This window comes from Hesperophylax consimilis, chromosome 11 (genome assembly GCF_061612785.1).
Source record: "Hesperophylax consimilis isolate HC1 chromosome 11, BYU_Hcon_1.0, whole genome shotgun sequence".
NCBI lineage: Eukaryota > Metazoa > Arthropoda > Insecta > Trichoptera > Limnephilidae > Hesperophylax > Hesperophylax consimilis.
Window position 1 is genome coordinate 25,881,398 of NC_142846.1, and position 22,233 is coordinate 25,903,630.

The window sequence follows — 22,233 nt, forward strand, 5'->3', positions numbered from 1 at the left end:
ACTAATATTAATTTAATTTTAAGTCCATAGATTGTATGAGAACCCTCTATATTTCATTAGTCAGTAGTCAATTGGAGTATAATTCACCTATTTGGTCCCCTTTATATAAAGTTCACTCCAATAATATAGAAAGAGTTCAGCACAAATTTCTTAAGTACGTAAATTTTAAGCTCGGAATTCCTATTGATTACATTAATTATGTCAGTTTGATGAATCGATTGTATCTAACACTGTCTGACAGGAGAATTATTTCAGACCTGGTTGTGTTACACAGAGTCATTAACAACTTAATTGATAGTCCTGCCATCCTTGCCACTATTAAACTACATGTGCCGAATAGGAATACAAGACAAAATATAACATTTTTCTGTAATACATACTCGACCAATTATCAGACACACTCACTGACCAATAGAAGGCATGATCTGGGCAACAAGTATGGGGGCGCTATTGATTTATTTATTGACTCCATATATAGAATTAAGCATAATCTACACCAACACTTTGTTGAATCCTACAAATTAGAGTAGCGTTGGTAAATTAGTTTTAATGTTTTGTCTTATATGTAGTGTTGTTGTAATTTCTTTTTTATTTTATGTTACTCTTACGTTTTACTAATATTGCTTCATATTTTTTAATATTTTCTCATTATCCTTGTAATCACAATTTTACAAGTGTGTATTTTGTACCTTCTTTAAAATGGATTATATCTATTTACTGTCAATATCTCCTGTATAATACATATTCTCCTATGTACACTGCATCATGTATCACTTCTATGTAAAAGCCTTTTTAGGCGTATATATGTATATAAATAAATAAATATTTGTTTAAACATCTTTTTATGAAATGTATACTATATTTCTAATTAAATTCTAATTTTCTCTTCTTGTCGCGTCTGTTGGTGCAACCCCATGCTGCACACGCCACAACCATGGTTCAAACAATCCAAAATATTTAATTAAACTTGATAAATTTGCAATCAATTCTCCATTGTACACAAGCAGGCAAATCACGGCTGACCTTTTCAAGATGGCGAATCGGCTCTTCAAATCACTACGGGCGCTGCTATACGGGAGGTAGGGTGATTGGCGATCTAGTCCACTATGGGTGTTATATATCTATTATGTAAACAGCATTATGGGTGTTATGTTTTGTCTATGGTACTTAACATTAGAAACAGGTTTCTGTGATTCGAAACGTCAAAAGCAATAACATAACCTAGCGAAATACTTTTTACGCATAAGATAAAATAACATTTAATTTAGAAGAGAAATATCTTTTAATAATCACAATGGATCCATCTTCGGCGGCAAAATCAACGAGATTTGCGCAAAAACGCTATCCTATAGTATTCGCTGGATTTATTATTTTCGGCGGTTTGGCCTTCGTATTTCGGTAGGTTACAAAAATGTCAAATAACACTAAACATACGTAAGTACGTAATTATTACAATAGAGTTGCGGTTTTGTGTACAGTTTTACTCGTAATCGAGTAATTCAGACCATGCGAAGGATTGAGATAAAATGTTACATAATATTATGAATTGTTGCTACGCCCTTATTTACAATGCTTTTATACAGTACTTGGATAATAATAATGTATGTCTAAACTGAAGCTGAAATCAATAAAAAATTATCGTAGATATCTCCAGAAAATTTTAAAAAATCCAAACTATTGCACAATTAAATATACGACATCATAGATCATCATTGTTTTACAAAGGTACACATGCATACACACAACATCAAAAGCGTTTAGGTTCATAGCAAAACGGACAGTGGCCTGTTTGGAAATGGTCTTTAGATGGAAAGCCTCGACTGATACCATCTTCACAGTGCCCTTTTAACATAATACGCACACACCAAATATATAAGAACGAATAGGCTACCATGCCAAAAAGTAAAACTGCTAAACATAAAATATGATAGTAACAGTAGAACCATTTTGGAGATTCTTCCTTGTATAGTGGCGTAGGCTACTGTGGGGTAAGAGGGGACTGCTGACATTATATTATTATAATGTATTCCAAACTATTTCGAACCACTCGGTTTGCACAGATACATTCAAGGTGCACTCTTCAAAATTATTTGCCTGCACCTAGACAGTAAAAAAACTTGTGTAATGCCCATTTATTTATAGGTGCAAATTAGCAGCCTAGCGGAAATATAAGACAGGGAAGGGTTTCTGGTTGCAATGGCAACACTACTTCCGACGATCGAGCGATGTATAATTTATAATTTGATATTCTCCTGCATATTTATTTATTGGACAATTTGTATAGCGCCGCTTTTGTGAGATATCACCTCAGGGGCGCTTATAAGATATCAAGTGTTACACTTGTTTCAATAAATTATTTTCTAATTAGACTGCTCTTACCTGTTAATTAGCAATCTGACGCGTTCCTTTGATTTTAGCAAAAACATTATGGGCGACCTATCTGAGCAGAGCAATCGCCTACACGCAGCGGAAGATGTGATTGGAAGCCAACTGATCTCACAGCAAATAAAAGAAAGACTGATGAAAAAATAAGCCTTTTACTTTATTATTAAACAATAAACACAATTGTATTGTAAATGTTTCCACGTCTCTGCTTTTAAATGAACGTAAATCATTACTATGAACTTGTTTTCCATGTATATTTTATATTGAGTTAGGTTTAGAATTTCAAATAAACTTGTTAATTTAAAGCAGTTTTTTTAATGTGATGGATACCGCACAAGTGGAGTGATCGAAGTCAGTGGAATTATGGCAATCCTGATTAACCCTCATTAGCTCAATGTTGTGAGGCTTAAGGAGATAAGAAAAGGTTGGGAAGCACCTGGCTTTTCAGATCTATTTGCTAAATAAAACTTCAGTTGTGTCAAACAACACTTTGATTCTGAAGAGTTCTCTCTCTGGAGTGATTCTAAGAGTATCTTTCACAGGGTCAAGGTAAAGCAGATTAGAAAACTTTAAAACATGTCACCCAGTGATTCTTCCATGAATTTCTTGTAGATTGACATGAATTTAGCGACGAATGCTTCTAAGTGGAAGATTTGCTTGTTTCCTTGATGCATCCGGTGTTCGTAAAAAGCGGCAAAACTGGCCACCTGGCTCTTCATCTGCATGTCGCAGTTCATCACAAGCTCCTTCAGTAATCCACCGAAGATCATGTCCGCCGGGATGCCGTGGACGAGCAATTCGTACAACTTAGCCCGCACTTCGCCTAGCTTCTTCGGAGACTGCTCGAGCAAAATCATTTTAGCTGTTTCTCTGATGAAAACTTGCCAGTCGGGTTCTGATATCGTCTGATTGGCTGTGAAGGGATATTGCTGGACTTTACAAGCCTCGCACATTAGTAGAGCTCGTCTCAGATTCCTCGAAGAACTTTGAGATATCCTCACAGCGAGCTCGCTCGGTAAACTCAATCCTTCTTTCTTACAGGTGCTTTGTAAAATGGTGACAATTTCTTGCTCGGTCGGCGCCGGCACCCGGATGCCCAGACACCTCGACCTGATGGCGGGAATAACGCGGGACGTGGAGTTAGCGCACAAAATGATCCTGCAAGTTGCAACATATTTCTCCATAGTACGTCTCAAAGCATGTTGGGCATCTTTGGTCAATTCGTCGACTTCATTGAGAATGACAACCTTGAATTCTCGCTGACCAGAGGAATCCAGTTGGTGTGTCTGGGCTACATTTTTCACAAGATCCATTATCACAACTCTGTCGTAGATTCCAACGTCTGAAGGATTGACTTCTATGTGATAATTACTGCTCACTGTGATAATTTCTAACTTCTTTTTGGATGGTGTTGTAAAGCTCATATTTTCCTGGCGTAGTCTTTCAACGCCGGACCCGTACAGCTCCTTCAATAAACACATTATTCTTGTCTTTTTACCTGAACCACAAGGGCCGTATACGAGCAAATGAGGAAAATCTCCATGCTGAACTAACTTCTTCAGCTGTGATGCTTGTTCTTTGTGATAGTCGAGCTTTGCCAAATCTTTGGGACGATGTTTATCAACCCACAGACTCATTTTTATAAAATTGGCTTTCAAAGTTCAGAAACGTAACAATTTACGGATCAAATGCAAAATCACCTAAAACAATAAATATGCCGCTAAAACTGACATGAACTGACACTTCGTTGTGTTTTAGCGCCTTATTTTCATTGACCATAGAAAATTATTCTAAAGAATAGACAGAAAATTTTCTGCTTTTGTTTTTCTGTTCAGAGTAGCGATGGGCACAATCGATGAATCGTCGATTACTCGATCTTTTTGAACATCGAAATATTTCGATGCATTATCATGGGCAACTCGATTCTGTCAAAAATCACAGTCCGAGACAATCGTTTTGAAACGTCATTGAACAAGGAATCGATTCTGCCAAAAATCATTTGAAACCAAAGTACGATACAATCGTTTTGAAACGTTATCGAACAGGTAATCGATTCTTTCAAAATACTTTGAAAGCACATCCGCACGTCATCGGTCAGAATTCATCAATTTTTGTTTATTATTAACCTTCCCAACTTATTATAAGTCAGAATGCCATTTTATACCCACGTATATTTTCTAAATGCACGAGCGTCGTAAATGCCAACCTAAAATATCAATGAATTGTTTCGTTACAAAACTGTCATACTCGTAGCTTCTTCGGTAGGTAGATAATATCCTAATTAAATATTTGACAATTAGCAAAGAATAATTGCGTAATTCCAGTGGACCAGTGTATATCAAATCATATTAAGTAGTGAGTCATTCCGCCGTTTCGTTCAAATCGCATGTTCTTGCAAAAAAGTCATATGAAAAATAATGTTTTTCAAGAAAATTTTATTGGAAAATGTAGTTATTTAAAAAAGGAAAAAGTAGTATTTACCGGATTAGGCATTTGTTACTTAATAACTTTATGGTATACAAAAAACATGCTAAAATCTCATTACCTTCCCCGTGTAAATGAGGGACCGGTAAATTGATCAATAAATAAGTACATTTTACACTAGTAAAATCACTACATTCATTAATCGACCTGAATTTACAACTAATTTTGCATATTTATTGGTGTTTAATTTATTTTTAAAGTTACTGTATCATAGAAAGAATTGAGATTTTGTTTTTGTCCAGAAAAAATCGCTGTCGTCTTCCGCCAAAGCGGTAATTAAAATTGTGACCGTGTTTGTCACTGTTCGTCAGCTGTACCCCACCCCGCGCCTCCGTTACTAATCAGTGTACCGCTATATCTGGACGGGGGAGGACGTGCGTCGCTGAATAAAGAAATATCTGCGATCTCCGTGCTCGAAAACGACTTTGTCACCGACCAGGCATCATTACCTTCCAGCATTTTTTAAAGTAAGTACATGTTTTAAAAATTCGAATCATGAACCTATAAACTATAATTAGTCGGACTATTTTTTATTGAAACATAAAGATTTGTAATGTCATTATTAAGCGAGTTATTAAGGAAAGATTGTCAAAACCTCATTACCCTCCGTCTCATTACCTTCCGTATCGTAAAATTTTTTGCCGGATGGTAATTTAGAGGTGTGGAGGGTAATGATAAATTTGTAAGGGTTATTTTTACGTGCATCTGGGACCATGTTTGGGGGTTCATAAAAGTTAATATTATCAATAAAAGCAGTTTCTTGCGTTCTAGCGTCGGACAATTTCAGTTTTGGTGAAATACATATTTTCGTTTTATCTATTTACTGATATGGAAAAACAATCTGTTAAAATTTACCCTGCGAATTTTTATTTGAAAATCGATTTTTTTATTCAATGATATAATTATAATTATTCAAATGTAAACGAATAATATATTAAACAAATGGTTTAACTATTCCTCTACAGTCACAATTATTTTCATTACTTATCTTCATTACTTCAGTTGTCTATTAAAACAGATGAATTTTTACAAAATTTCAAGTTTCTAAACAAATCCAGATTTGAACAAAAATCTATATAAAGGGCATTATTAAGAGTCCAACGCAAATTTCTTGATTAAAAAACCATATCATTACTGTTAGATTTTAAATCATTTAGGGAAAAAAATATTAAACAAAGATATAAAAGTAGTGTAACAATTTTTGGGCTCTCCTGTAAAAGTAACGAAATTGAAATTATCCATATTTGTTATTCAACTTCTCACTTGATCCGATACTTATGATAATTTTTCTTTATTATTTGTTACAGGCTAAACACCATAATCCACAATGGCAAAGTTAAATAAAAAACTGAAAAAAGAAGAAAAGTTATCCAAGGACAGGCTGCGTAAGCAACAAAAATATGCTGAGATTAAAAACAATCCGGAACTGTACAGTCTTCAGAAAGCGAAAGAAAAAAAAAGATACTTAATGCGAAAAGCGCAAAAAAAGATTTGCAGCATTGAAGATATGAGTGAAAGAGCCCAGAGAGAGCAAAGACGAAGATGGCGAAAGAACTCTGTAAATTATTGGAAGAAAAAAGAGGAGCAGCGTAGAAATAGAAACGATTACAGTAGAAAATATGCCTCCAATTCATGAAAATGTCAAGGAAGTACCCAATAATGTGCAAAATACTCTAGATCCTGACCCTCTCGCAGTCGAGAATGAACAACAAATCATTAAAAAAAATGTGCGTGGTCTAACGAATGTTAGAAAATTGAGGTATAGATCATTGAAAATCATTAAGACGTTACAGGACTAGATAAGCAAACTCAGGAACGAGAAAAGAAACGAACAAAAGAAATTGAAGGCGTTGCAGCTACAAAACGTAAATAGACCAATCGAAGATACAGTAGAGAAAAAAGTAAGTAATAGTACGCAAGAATTCAATCCTTTCGATCAATGTGAGTTCGAGAAGTTCATCCGATCCCTAAGAGTAGAATATCCTGATTTCGATGAATCAAAACAGCAGTCCCCCAAAACTGTGGAACTCCCACACATGGACATTGACGAGGAAACCAACAAAGAGGATAAGGAGGCGCCATTCAAATACTACTTAGATGACTGGATAATGGTTCAATATAAAATAACTAACACGACACATCATTTCATTGGGAAAATTATTGGAAAACATGAGTACACACTAGAGTACAAAGTAATTTTTTTGAAAAAAGCTCAAGGGAATTCCAAAAAATTTGTCTGGCCAACAATTAGTGACGACGATTTCATTTTGGAATCACAAATTCTTCAGCGCTTGCAAGATCCAGATGAGAATGAAAGAGGACAATTCACTTTCAAAAATTTGCCGAACTTTGATTTGAAATAGTTTTCCAGCAAAAAATTTCACAGGAATGATCTCAAGTTCCTTAAATATTATGTTCCTATTTAGATGTAAGACCTTTATCTTGTGCTTATTAGTTACATATGTTGTGTTTGTTTTAAGTATCTCTGATTTTATTTTAAACTGCATTTCAATTGACTTCTGATTTTTTCTTATTTTTAATTATTATTTTTATTATTTCTATTTTTCAAATATTACAATGTTTGCTTAGGAATGTGAAAATTTTGTATTTCTTGTGTACAAACCTACTTATAAAACGTAATTATAAAGAATTTGACTATTCCTTATAATTTCTGGGTAAGTAGTATAATAGGAAAATTTTAGTTGTGTTGGGTTTGATGTTCCAGCTGCCTTTTCTTAATTTGTATTTTGATATTTTTTTCCATTATTTTTTAACAATTCATACAGATATTGCAAAAGCATAAGTAAGCAGAACTGATTACGTATGAAAAAATGTATTTCTTGTCTCCAATGTTCAAAAGTCTGAATAAAGCATTTAGTTTTTCACTATAATAGGTTTTTCTTCTTTTTCCTAATCCGCTCACCACGTCAAATGATACTTAGCATGATTTGAAATCTATTTTATTATTCAATTTCTATTCAAATTTCATTATTCACAGACATTTTAAGAACCTTAAACATGTTCACTACCATCTATTAATATTTCATTACCAAACTTCATTACCATCCAAATTTTTAAATTACCATCCAACAGTTTTTCATTACCATCCACACCTTCATTACCTTCCAACAATTTTCTTCGAATCCAAGTGTCGCACAAAGGTGCCCTTTTCACTTTTATACATCTGATAGGTACGGGAACCCATTTCTATAAAAATATATAGTAAAAAGGCAAAAAAAAAAAAATCCGCGGAAACAGGCAAATTTGAACGAAACGGCGGAATGACCCTAGTACGTAACACAATGTACCACAGGAATAATATCTCATTTGTCGAACAATCCGAGATATTTTCTCGGAGTTGGGAATCGATTTACGTTTTCGAGTGAATTCTGACCTATGACATGACGGCTGTGATTTAAAATGATTTTCTAAATAATTGTCTCGGAATTTGTGATGATTTTTTTTGTTTATTGTTGTTCGATGATGTCTCAAAACGATTGTCTTGGACTGTGTGATGATTTTTGATAGAATCGATTTGTCCATGATTGTGCTCATCGCTACTAGCATAAATAAACCACTCTCGCTACTAGTGAGTAGATGGTGAGTAGTGAGTGGTTTATTTATGGTGGTTCGATCCATCCACAGATAAACGTAACATGTGATTTTCAATTTCCAAAACTGTCGAAGACGTCAAACGCGTCAAACAACGTCAAAGCAGCTAACCTAAAAACTTAAACCTGTAAAAGCTAAATTATCACATAAAATAATCATTTTAACCCTAAGCATTTTTATAGGATTCGTATTATCAACACTTCTTATTTGTTATAAAGGTATACAATATCGAAATCAACACAATGTTTTTTTTAAAGAAGCTATCTCTTTATTACCCACCTGCTCGCAAATCAATATTAAATAATTTCTCCACAGGTTTGTAACATAATCGTAATTTACTTTAATAAATGGGTTATGCAGCAAACTGGGTAATTATTGTTTTTAACAGATTAATTAATTATATTTCACTCTCTTTCAGCAGCAAGTTTATCAAGAAAAATGGCAGCAAAATCAAATGCAAATGCTAGCAATTTGGTTTGGGTGGATTTAGAAATGACTGGGCTTGAAATTGAGAAAGATCAAATCCTTGAAATAGCATGCATAGTTACCGACTCTGACCTGAATATTCTTGCCGAAGGTCCTGACATCATAATTCATCAAAGTGATGAGACTTTAAAAAACATGAACGATTGGTGTATTCAGCAGCATGGAGATGTACGTATAATAATATAATTAGTTCTCGTATATTTCACTCTTCCGTAATAAAAATATCTTCCTAATCACCGAACACAACTTCAAATAGAAGTGCCTTCCGTGTAGGTTTAAATGGAAACCGGTGTAGTCACTGGCTTAGTAACCTTTTGGTTCTGCCATTCGGTGCCCTGTCTCTCTTAGGACGGGTTGTTTCGGAGAATTTGAACAATTCATCAAATTTCAACGTTCATTTTCAAGTTCTGTGAAAGGTTTTTTCAAGTTCTGTTTTTATTTCAATTCTGTCAAGCAACTAGCCTATAATGATACAATAACAGAACTTAAATAGGACTTTCACATAACCCAAAAAAGAATGTTGAAATTTGATGAATTGTTCAAATACTCCGAAACAACCCGTCCTTACATTGGCATACATATTGTATTTCATTCCATTTGATTTTGAATTTTTACTGCGATAGTGAATTTCTGAATTTGAATTTTAAGGCCCCAATGGCCAGACTTTTGACCACAAAACCCGGCCACATTGCATTTCTTGTGTTCTTTATTCTTTGTTCCAAACAATTGATAACACAATATAAAAGGAAGAAACTAAAAAGATAGCCATGCCGGATGCCGCCAGTTGTAAATCTGCAGTTTTTCGACCACTGGAAGTTTTGGTTCACTGATTAAATGATGTGCACGTAAATCGAAAGAGGCGATTTAGCTCTACAATATTAATTAAACTAAAATTTGAGTAACCAGGAAGGAACTAATTATTCTGGCGCTTCCAGGAATTTTTTTTTCAATTTTCAATGTTAGTATTAAGATGGTTTATTTCCCTTATTTATGGCGGTAGAGCCATTATTCAATTTTTGCCAGTTACACTAGGACTCCAATGCGAGTTTAAGTCACGCCATTATTCAGTCGCAAAAATAAAACAAATTGTTTCAAATACAGGGGCATACGACTAAACAACTCTCACTAGATTTTTGGTCGCCGTAATTAGAAATTGCAAGTGGAGGCCTAGCCTTAGGGCCAGTTGTTTCACAGAACTTGAACAATTCATCAAAATTCCAAAGTTAATATTCAAATTCTGTTATTATTCCATTGTGGCCAGTTGTTTCACAGAACTTTAATGAATTGTTGAAGTTCAGTGAAATAACTGGCTCAATCAACATCGGTAGACCAAGACTAGCAAAGCCATAATATGTATACATAATTTAAAACATTCTTAATATATTTTCTCAGAGCACAACAGGAATTGTAGTCACAACCTCACCATAGACCATTGTCTGCTAGGGAATGGAGGCCATCAAAAAGTATTGAAAATTTACAATATAAGACATACTCATCAAACATTGAATTTTTTCAGACAGGCCTCACGGAAGCTTGTAGAAAATCCACCATAGACCTTCAAACTGCCGAGAAGAAGATCCTTGACTTTGTGAAGCTCCATGCCCCCCAGGGAAGGTGCCCCCTCGCTGGGAACAGTGTATACATGGACAGACTATTCCTGTTGAAGTATATGCCCACGCTCAATGGATACCTGCATTACCGAATCATTGACGTGTCAACTATCAAAGAACTTTCCAAAAGATGGTATCTCAGCCAATATAAAAATATACCCACAAAGTCCTTTAAACACAGGGCACTATCAGACATTCAAGAAAGTATAGAAGAATTGAAATACTATAGACAAAATGTATTTAAATAAGTGCAATAATTATTTAGCAATTTTTTATTTATAACTCGTAATCATGAATTATTATTATTCACCGCATGTACAATATATACACTGTTTCATTCACAATCATGCATACGTTTTTGTTATAATGACTCGTGTGACATGACCCAACTCAAGTATGTGTTTGATTCACTTAGTTGCACAATAATCGAATATGCAGGGATTACTTACCAGTAGCGGTTTTCTCTTAAGTGCATTTGTGCAGTGAACTCCAAAATAATAGGAAATAAGACAAACTTGAAAATATACTATAACAATGAAAAAAAGAAGGTTTTTCTAAATCATTATTATCATGAGTGAGTTTTTGTTGTAGTTTTATATAATTCTGTATTGAACTAAATTAATCTTGTATCCTGTTTATATTTATTATAATATGATATATTGTCTTAATATAAAAACTTCAATTACACTAGGTCTATTAAATATTTATTTTCTTACTTTTCACGAGCAATATTTTGTTTTTTATGTAATTTTCTCATAAATTTCCATATTTTATTATTACGAGCAATATTTTGTTTTTTTATAATTTTCTCAATTTCAAGGAGGAAATCCATAATTGGAGTTTTATTTTGGCTGTATAGCAAATAAATTTTAAATTTTAGTTGTATAACTCGTGTATAAACTGTCGATTTCCCGGAAATAAATAAATAATTTTACCACACTTTAAACAATGTGCCATTCAAATTCAATGTTAAAAAATCCACCTGTCAGAACTAGTCCGAAATGAATCCCACAGCTGCGTTATGAACATCAGCACCTCTAGGACCTTCAGTCATAACTCTTCAAACTTCATACAGAACACAGTAGTGGTGCCAAAGAGATAGACCTGCAAACCTTGGGAATCTGCTAGCAACCTAATTGCATAGCACCCACGAGATTTGTACAGTATAGTATTTTGCAAGAATCAGCAGATTTTTTTCTGTGATTATCGTATTTCAAGTTCTTATTAATAAGTTCATTACTGAAGATATTTTAATTTTTTTTGTAACCTACAATATATTCTTTAGGCACAGACGTTTTAATGGATTGTGTATTGTTGCTAAGTCGCTAATCTCTGGTGAAGTGATCTAATGAACTTCCTTTAGATCAATGATACTCAACCTTTTTCTTCTGCGGGCCACATTCATATGTTTGTAAAGCTACGCGGGCCGCAACACTATACTGGTATGACAAAAAATATCATGAAACCCACCACCCCCGTTTTTTTGGAAAACCATTTGAGATTTATAAAAATATAACCAAAACAGAATAATAATAGTACATATCACTTATCAGCATACCCATCGTTAAAAATTACAATAGTGAAAAAAATAAAACTCAAAAGTAACATGTATCCAAACGTTTATTTTGAAATTAGTGTGATTTTTGACATTGGGATAAATTTTCAACAATAGACAAATTGGGTTTATAATTGCTGCATGCTACCCTCAATACGTCATCAAGGTGAGAATCAGTAAGTCGATTCCTGTATACGTTTTTTGCATATTTCATTTTGGAATATGATGACTCACAAAGATATGTTGATGCAAACAATGTAAGGAGCAGGCAGGCACAATTTTTGACAGTCTTGTATTTTTCAGGAACTAATTCCCAAAAATGGATGTACTCCTTCCCCTCTCTTTTTTCTTCAAAAATAGCTTTCAGATTAGTATCGTTCTTAAATTCGATAAATTCATCAAAAAGCACTGCATAATCATATCCCAACGTGGCTAAGTGTGTTAAAGTTGCTGTTTCTAGGTGCCAGGGATTTGCTATAAGTAACTAACAATTCTTGATACTACGTAAGTCCTGAAATCTGCTCTTAAATTCCTTAGCTAAGGCAGCTAAATAATTTTAAAATATCTTATATGTAGTTTTCTTCAGAAACATGTATACCATCTTGTTTAGCTTTTATAACAGTTGGAAAGTTATGCAATACTTTGTTCTCTATTTCTTTGTGGTAGATGTTCAATTTCTCTTCAAAAGCAAACACTTTATTCGCCATCTACGAAATGATTTTATTTTCGCCCTGTAAGACGCGATTGAGTTCATTAAGTTTTTCTTTGATATCACACAGAAAAGCTAAAAGACACCACCATCCGTCATTATTAAGTTCGCTGTAAATTTTATTGTTTTGTTGTAAAAACAAAATAATTTCATGCCTCAAAGAATAAAACCGTTCCAGAACCATACCTCGGCTTAGCCATCTCACCGAGGTATGTAAAAGAATGTCAGTTTAGTTACTGTTTAATTCTTCCAAAAGACTTTTAAACTTCCTATGGTTCAGTTCTTGGGCTCTAATGTAATTAACTATGTATACTTATTGCAGTCTTCATCGCGGCGTCTATTTCAGCAATGGAGATACGTGCTGATAAGTTCTCTTGGTGTATGATACAGTGGAAAGATAAGAGATTTGTTAATTTATATTTCTCTTTCCATAAAGCAACAAATCCTTTTTTGGATCCGATCATTGAAGGGCATCTATCCGTAGATACACAAACCAATTTTTTAATATCAATATCATTGTTTTCCAGAAATGTACTGATAATATTTACTTATTCATAGGAATAAGTTTCGAAAAAAAAAATCTTATGAACTGAATTGTGTCCTGTACAATATCTAACAAAAACGGAACATTGTGATGTTGCTGAAATATCGGTGCTAGAATCAAAAGCCAAACTAAAATATTTGCATTTTTTCAGATCTTCTATGATGCGATTAAATATGTGATTTGCAATATTTTCAATGCGTCTAGCAAAGGTATAATCAGAGAGCTACATACTTTTGATCTGAGATATTATTTGATTTTTATTACTAAATTTATCAAATAATACGTTGGAAGCACTGAGGAAACATTCTTTCACAACCTCTGCGTCGGTAAATGGTTTCATATATTTACCAAGTACGTAACAAATTTCATACGACGCTCTTGTCATTACTGCGTCATGTGATACCGCCATTGATATAATATTTTGTTGATGTTGAAAGGACTTCTTGAAGAATTTTAACTTTTCACGTCTTATTAAAGAGCCACGAGGATAGGTATCGCCAAATGTTTTGTGCTTCGTGGTATAATGATGAAGAATGTTATATTTTTTCAATATAACACTCTCACAACATATCAAGCATGTGGTCGAACCATGTTTATTTGACACAACGAAATATTCATCTTGCCATTTGTCTTGAAACATGTCACAGTCGCAATCAATCTCAAATTAACGTGATATAGAATGCCAGATTTTGTAAACCATGTTCCTGATATTAAATGTATTGAGGGCCGCACAAAATAGCTTGGCGGGCCGCAGATTGAGTATGATTTAGATCTAGGGAAAAATATAATATGGAAAAGACCAACATGAGACTTTTTCACAAAACAACTCCAAATGATCAGATCACAAATCGCCACAGGTTACTTACTGTACTTACACAGGTACACTATACTGATTTTTTTAAATAAAAGTGGTCATTTCACACCTGTATCTATTTATACACGAATTAGATTACATCTGATTGTGTTACCCAAGTCACCGAGAGATTGATTGCGACTAAATAAGGAACTGCAAATTAATTTGATACTAAAGAAGGTTTATACACCAACTAACCATCACGCCATTTCCTGCAGGGGTAAACTCGGTCTTGGCACACACTTGCCTCATTCAAATTCATTCATCGTCTCATACATACTCTTGTACTATTCTGACTCTTGACATTACCCGACTCAAGTATCTGATTCACTTGATCCACCGACTTGTGCTATCATTCGCATTTGCGTCATATATTCTCCTTACACTCCTCTCTTCGCTCTTGTACACTATATGTTTTATTCCACCACGGGCAATTTATCAGTGATGTAGCCCTGCTTGCATGTAGCAAATGAAAAATTGGTTTTTAATGAATATACAATTTTTAATAATTTACGTAAAATTATTTAATTAACACTTTTAAAACAAAATAAACTAGAATATATAATAAACAAAATACTGTTGTTTTTTGAGAGGCGATGGTTAGAAGATTACAGAGCCATGAGGATGGCAGTCAGGACAGTGGAGACGGCAAGCATGGCGTACCCGGTGCTATATACGCCCTTGATGGAGAGGAACCGGCCCGTATCCCAGAGTAAGTGGCGGATGCCGTTGGCCCAGTGGTAGCAGAGCGGGAAGGCCACCAGGAACTTGATGGTGCACAGCAGTGGTGTGGAGAGCTGCATACTCTCCAGCATGGTGAGGTAGTGCGTGATGTCGTTGGGCAGTGCCAGGTAGCCGATGCCGAGAGCCATCATGTAGCTTGACAGGGCCATTCCTAGAATTACAAATATATTTTTAATTGTCGAGGAAGAAAACACTAATAAATCTAAACGAAACAGAAAATATAAAGGCAAAAAGGTTGCAACTGGGAACCGAACCCAGGATCTCTGCCTTACTGGGACAACAACTCTAACCACTCAGCTATTATTACAAGATTTAATAACGTCATATTTGTGTCAATCTCAATTAACAATATTATCCTCAACTAATTTTCCTAAATTTTTTGGTTGCTATATTTTTGTGTAATTACAAAGCTCTACACGAATTTATTTGTAACCTAGATAGTGTATCTAGAATATATATATAGCTGAGTAAAAACAACTTGGCCTTTGCCCACACTCCTTGCCTGATTCACATTCATACATACTCTTCTATTATTCTGACTCTTGACTTCTCATGGCCCAACCCAAGTATCTGGTTCACTTGATTGTGCCATGTCTTCCTCGGGCGTCCCCCGCTTCTTCTACCATTCACACTTGCGTCATATTCTCCTTACACACCTTTCTTCGTTCATTCGCGCTGTATGCCCAATCCATCTGATCCTTTCTTAATCTTTCTCATTATGCTTACCTTGCATTCTTTGCGTACCTCCTCATTCTCTCACGATCGTACATGGTTTTACCACACATATGCCTCAGGGATTTCATTTCTACAGCATTCAGTCTAGTATTATTATTTAATTTATAAAATTATTTAAATAGCGAATATAAATCAAATAATAATATTATTTTATATAAAAATGTAACCTGCAATCTACAATTTTTTTTCTTACACTCAAATCTTAAACAGATAGTGGCGGATTAATTACTGGGCATGATGGATTAGTGCGATTTTACTGTTTTCATAAGTGGGTACTGCAGATTCCCATTTAACTTCTCAAGTGCCAAATCTTATCTATATAAATAAAACTGTAAATGTTATTTTGGTCAAAATCTTAAATTTCCTAAAGTTCTTTACCAATTGCTTTAAAATTTTGACGCAACGTTGCATTGGAATATGTGCATGTTTTTATGTACATACCTATATTATACAGGGTGTATCGGCACGTACCCGACAAACTTTAACCAGCTATTCCTTAGCATATTTGGAGTAAAAAATCTTATGTGCACTTTGCTGTCCGGTAACGTTTTTTTTTTAATAAAAAATTTATTATTCATATTTTCACCACATGTCACCACTGTTTTATCCTTTGTCAAAGTTTGAAAACCCATCTGGCAAATATTTTATTCGAATTCCGTTGAATAATGCACGTGTGTACCTATATTGGCGCACTTTTAGAATCACAACGAAATAGCACGGCACCATTCGTCTCATTTTTAACTATTATTATTTAGTGTGTGCGAAAGAGCGAAGACGCTTTTTGACATACTTGCTTATAACAGCTGTTGAACACGAAACGCAATGCCAATGACAGTGATGTAGTGTGGAAATTTTATTTTTTTTTGTTTTTAATTGAAAAAAAAATGCTACCGGACAGCAAAGTGCCCATAACATTTTTTACTCCAAATGTGCTAAGGAATAGCTGGTTAAAGTTTGTCGGGTTAGTGCCGATACACCCTGTATAGTTGTCACCTGTGACACGGTAAAAACATGCTTTTTAAAAAAAAAAAACAGCGCCATCTGTTGGACGTAAAAGCAACACGCGCTATTGTTTCTCTATCTGTAGACAGACTGAGCCACAGCAACGCGTGGCGGGGTACAGCTAGTAATATATAAAAATTCAGCCTGCGTATGTTCTAAAATTTTACTTATTATCTCGAAAAACGGTTGACTGATATTGTTGAAAATTTTGTTTTTTCTTATTAGTGCCAGGAGTGTTTAGAGTGTGGTTAGAATGATATAAGAAGTCGGGGACGCCCGAGGAATACTTAACGCAATATCTCTGCACCGGAATGAGATGCGAACTCGAATCAAAGTCGATGAAATGTAGTTTTTTTAACAGTAATACTGTGGTATACGTAGTGAATGGTGGAAGACGTCAAAGACCCCTGAGAAAGACACTAACAATAGCGAAGCATTGAGGGGTCCACTAGTATTATTATATACGTAGCGAGGAAGACATGGAACAATCAAGTGAATCAGACACTTGAGTCGGGCCATGTCAAGAGTCAGAATAATAGAGAGTGTGTATATCAAATCAAATCAAAAATTATTTATTGTAAAATTAAAATTACAAAAGGTATAGCTTATGGGTAGACCCCATTTCTTCCAGCTAACCACATTTATTTAATTACAATGTTTATACAGATAAAATAACAATATACCAATGAAAAAATAAAAAAATACAAATATATATACCAATAAAAATAGGTGTTTCATTTACGTGAGGTATTCACTCAACGTGTAGTGACATTTATTAACAAGGAAAGTGTTTAGTAACGTTTTGAATTTGTGTGTATCTTGTATTTGTTTAATGTTATGTGGAAGGTTGTTATATACTTTAATGGCCATGTAGTATGGTCCTTTTTGGAATATTGTTTTGTTTGCTTTTGGTATTAGTAAGTTTTCTGTGAGCCTTGTAGCGTATTTATGTGTTGAGTTTTTTAGTGGGAACTTGTCTGTAGATGATCGCACTAACATGCATAACTCCAATATATATATGTCTGTGACTGTCAGAATTTTCAGATTTTTAAACATAGGTCTACATGAATCTAAACGATCAGAGTTTGTAATTTTTCTTATGCATCTCTTTTGTATGATGAAAACATCTTTAGCGTTTACCGAGTTTCCCCAAAAAATAATACCGTATTTTATTATTGAGTATACATAACCATAGTATGCGGCTATTACTGATTCGGTGTTTAATATTTTTCTTAAGGTACCCAGAACATAAGAAAAACTACTGATTTTTGCTACAATTTTTGAGACATGTTCATAATATAATAGTGTATAACTCGATGTATGAATGTGAATGAGACAAGAAGTTGTTTGGCGATCCGTCCTCTCTGCCTACCCCTACGGAGAAACGGCGTGATGGTTAGTTAGTTATGTACGTTATCCCTTGTATTGGATACAAAAAATTTATATATGTCGAGTGCGGGCGTATCCCTATGGATCTCTTTTTAAACTATGGTCAACGAATGCCCGCTCCATTCATTCCCCGGCGGGATTGATGAGGTTCACATGGCGATGCCTGTGGCCCTAGAATGGCTCGCAGACCTGGATGTCCCCCTCTGACCCCCCCACCATACGAAAGAAGAAGAATAATGAGTCATTGTGAATGTTTTATGATTTATTTTTATTTGAAACGACATAAAAGTGAGTTGACGTTAACGTTTGTAATACATTTGACTAAAAAATATATGTTATATATTTTTCTTTATCAGGAATTTTAATTATAAAAAAGGTAAAGGCTTTAATTTTTATTTAATGTTTGATTTCAAAATTTTAATATTTCAAAAAACATAAGTTTATTTCTAATAATAAAATTTGTAAAAGTATTTCATTAATTTTCAAAAATAGTTTTAATTTTTTGGAAACATTCATAAATATTCCACCCTTGTATAAATAGCCTTGAGGTGATTTTTCACGAAAACGGCGCTATAATATGGATTTTATTGCAAAGCGGAAATACTCCAACCTTCTGACAGAATATGGCTGAGGCCATATTGAGGAGTTATTATTTACAACTCATGAATGTTTAAAGTGATATTATAGGTATGTACTGAGATCGTTGACACAATGATATGGAAGTTAATTACTTACCCCCTTACTAATAAATGTGTTTTAAATTTTACACAACTGATAAACAATTAATTACAATACTTTAATGGTGGTTTATCAGTTGCGTAAAGTTAAAACACATTTATTAGTAAGACTTTGGTGTTGATTTACCCGGAAAATAAAATAAAACAAAGCTTTCATAACGATGTTTAGTTATTACTTATCAATTTCTGTATGTGGAACTATCGGCCCATTGTGTTTAAAGATTGTTTGATAATAATCTATAGAACAGAGTTATTTTATGATATTTATATAATGGCTGTACCCCACCATGCGTAGCTATAGCTCAGCCTGTACGTGCACAATAGCATGTGTTGCTTTTACGTCGAAAGCATGTTTTTACCTGTCACAGGTGACATTTACATAATATAGGTATATAAAAATACATACGTATTCGAATGGAACTTTGTGTCAAAATTTCAAAGCAATCAGTGAAAAACATTTATATTTTTATTTATATAGATATAGATGAAACAATATGAACCAACTACTAAAAGTTTTCGATAGTTTTGCGAGCAATGGCAATGGATATTTATTTATTGATTTTTGAAAATTTTAAGAATATCAAAACAATCAATAATAATTGTAATATAACTCCTAATGCCAAAAGGAATTCCCATACCAGAGCTAGTATTATGTAAATTAAATTTGGCATCCAACACAATTTTTTGTTTGCTGCGCTACTTAGCACTAACTTTTAATTCAAAGCATTTACTTACTAATTAACACATGCATGTCTTCACAACATAGTATAAAGATGGGCCTATTTCCTGATAGTAATTTCTTCAATGCAATGTTAAATAAAGTGGTCATAAATAAATAAAAAATCATACCTTAATAACTTGGATGTCAGATACATATATGTACATACATGCATACCACAACACCATTACTAAGTTCTTACACAAATCTTCTTCTTCTATGTAAAACCTCATTAATTTAAAATGCATGGGACCACAGACCAAAAAAGATATAGACATGCCCTAATGCAAAATCCCACCATAATGGTTTGCAGTGCCGTCCATTGTGGGACTTTTCTGCGCAAGGCGTTCTCTCATATTTCACATGTTCACATTATACTTTGGTTAATAAATTATAAATCATTTTTAAGTGTCTGATGACAGGTTGTTGTAAATAATTTCAAAGTTAAATTCAAGTCCTGAAAAACTTCTGTTATTATTTCATCATGTTTTATAGAACTTTGATAGTAACAGAATTTGAATACGACTTTCACAGAGCTTAAATATTAACTTTGAAACCTGATAAATTGTTAAAATTTTGTGAAATCCGTCCTAAATATTGTAACAAAATATCGATTTTGTAAACAAGCCGAACTTTTGTTCACTAGTTGTAGGATTCTCAATTATGTATATTATGCAGCGAGCAATTTGTGCGCTATTGTAAAAAGGACTAGTTATTCGTAAGCAGATTTTATTTTAAAAGACTAAATAGTGATTCTACAATGCGAGTAGACTGTCAGACTCATTTAATGACAAATCACGGAAAAGAATACGCCCACGCCACCTTCGCTCTTCTTTAGTCTATCTTTTCTTTGGTCTGCGCATGAGACCTATTTAACTTAATTTCAAAGTAGTTGAATTGACTAGTAATTTTAAAGAGAAATATTATTTCTAAAAATAAATAAAATGGTAAATATTGCAGAACTTTGACACGGCTGAATCAATCAGTTTTGGTGATAACCACCAATCTAAATTGAAATTTTGCTTGAAGTGGCTTTAACCGTGTTTAGTAACCAGGTGTGAATAGCCAGATCCTCTCCACTTTCCTCTTCCCATCTTCTTCCCTACCATAATTCCTTTAGCCTCGTAACATTTCGATAATTATTGGGGATCTCATCGTCCCACGTCAGTTAGGACTTTTGCGCGGCAGTCACACCAAAACTTTTAAAGTCTCTAGGCGCCTGTGAATAGTTTTCTTTCTTATAAAATTCTTACCAGTGATCCTATGCGAGATGGACAGTATGCTGGTGACTTGTAAGGCATAGATAGTGAGATGCGGTGACTGGGGGCGGCCGATCTTGATGTTGTGGAGGTCGTAATCTTCTACGGGGGTCACCTTGGCCTTTTGCACGTTCATGGTGACCGGCCGCGAAACGATGTGAGGGCTTATCATGCATTGGAGCCCCGCCACCTGTGGCCGGAGGGCGCGGCTGAATAGGGAACTGGAAAATAAACAAATCTTCTCTGTTAACCCTAAAATGTTATGTTTTGTGCACAGTGTACTATTTTTCATTTTATGTAAAACAAGCCCTCTAAGCCCAAGGTTTTTTCCAACGAAATTGGCAATAACATCTAAACTATCTTAATAACAACAAAAATACCAACGTGAAAAATCAATTTTAATTTTAACGAAATAGCTATTAAAATGCATAGTTTTCCATTTCCGGAAACTGAACCCCGTTTCTTAAACCAACTCAACACAAAGTTTTGTGTATCACTTGTTCAGTAAACAAAAATGATTTTTCTACAATTTTTAAGAACATTTCAAGAACATAAGACCAGAACAGAAAACTTGGTTTTAATTCATTACTACAAGAAATAACTATTTATATTAGGAGTTAGTGGGGTAAAAGATTCATTAAAGTAAGTTATGTTTGAAGATTAGGAAATATGCATAAAATATTAAAATAACCCAAACATCCTAAAAATATATTCTGTGCATGTTTACTTAAACCCCCGACTTAATTAGTTGTCTCAATTAGATATTTATGTATTTTTAAAGAGCCTTTGCATACAGCGGAATTCGACAAGTTTACCGAAAACTTTCAACATATTGAAGATATCTATAAATCATACATAAATTTATACTAAAAAAATATATGCATGGTAATCAAAAAAATACTAATTTTAAACAGCTGTCAACGGAGGAGGCTAACGATTATATGTATTACATAATATATATTCCTAACAACGCCATAAAATGGTTGGTTTTATTTATCAAGGATAGTGTAATATAAAAGTAAATCATAGGCTATCATTAACATTGAGCATTTCTCATAAATGTACGTAAGATAACAATATATTTTTATTAAAATTACCTCCTTAATAAAAGCGACATGTTATGACCACAGAAAAAAATACTAACTAAATGTTGCCATTGCCAGTCCAAATCCACATCCAAAAAGTATGACATGTTCGTAAAACACCGGGAAACATGAAACTTTAATATTTTGTTTTCAAATAAAAATAAATGAGCTCTTGTAATAATATTGCTCTTTAAATTGTGAGCTACTAATTCGTAATTACCTGAGCGTAGCGGAGAAATGTTTTAATTACACCATTTGGCAATTCATCTTGTTATTACTCTACTTAAGGGAAGTTAATAATTAATATTATTCATGTAAAAGATAAG

At 33.9% G+C, this 22,233-nt stretch overlaps 3 protein-coding genes across 6 annotated transcripts; 1 reads left to right on the forward strand and 2 right to left on the reverse strand.

The window, feature by feature from the left end:
- Nucleotides 1-2,418: 2,418 nt before the first annotated feature.
- Nucleotides 2,419-4,133, reverse strand: RfC38 (replication factor C subunit RfC38). The gene has a single exon (XM_089637113.1). The coding sequence runs from the start codon at nucleotides 4,020-4,022 to the stop codon at nucleotides 2,955-2,957; it is 1,068 nt and encodes a 355-aa protein (XP_089493239.1). The 5' UTR covers nucleotides 4,023-4,133; the 3' UTR covers nucleotides 2,419-2,954.
- A 4,417-nt stretch (nucleotides 4,134-8,550) lies between these two features.
- Nucleotides 8,551-11,294, forward strand: LOC149419972 (oligoribonuclease, mitochondrial). Of its 4 annotated transcripts, none has more exons than XM_089637114.1 (3): nucleotides 8,551-8,796; nucleotides 8,900-9,135; nucleotides 10,484-11,294. In XM_089637114.1, the coding sequence occupies exons 1-3, from the start codon at nucleotides 8,724-8,726 to the stop codon at nucleotides 10,823-10,825; spliced, it is 651 nt and encodes a 216-aa protein (XP_089493240.1). In that variant the 5' UTR covers nucleotides 8,551-8,723; the 3' UTR covers nucleotides 10,826-11,294. The 4 variants fall into 4 exon arrangements, with proteins under 4 accessions (XP_089493240.1, XP_089493241.1, XP_089493243.1 ...); XM_089637115.1 differs by having other exon boundaries at nucleotides 8,903-9,135; XM_089637117.1 differs by having other exon boundaries at nucleotides 8,551-8,699.
- Nucleotides 11,295-14,711: 3,417 nt separating this feature from the next.
- On the reverse strand, nucleotides 14,712-21,985 carry LOC149419973 (uncharacterized). The gene is made up of 3 exons (XM_089637118.1): nucleotides 21,920-21,985; nucleotides 20,817-21,043; nucleotides 14,712-15,133 (listed from the first exon to the last, which is right to left on the reverse strand). The coding sequence occupies exons 1-3, from the start codon at nucleotides 21,937-21,939 to the stop codon at nucleotides 14,847-14,849; spliced, it is 534 nt and encodes a 177-aa protein (XP_089493244.1). The 5' UTR covers nucleotides 21,940-21,985; the 3' UTR covers nucleotides 14,712-14,846.
- Between the last annotated feature and the right edge of the window lie 248 nt (nucleotides 21,986-22,233).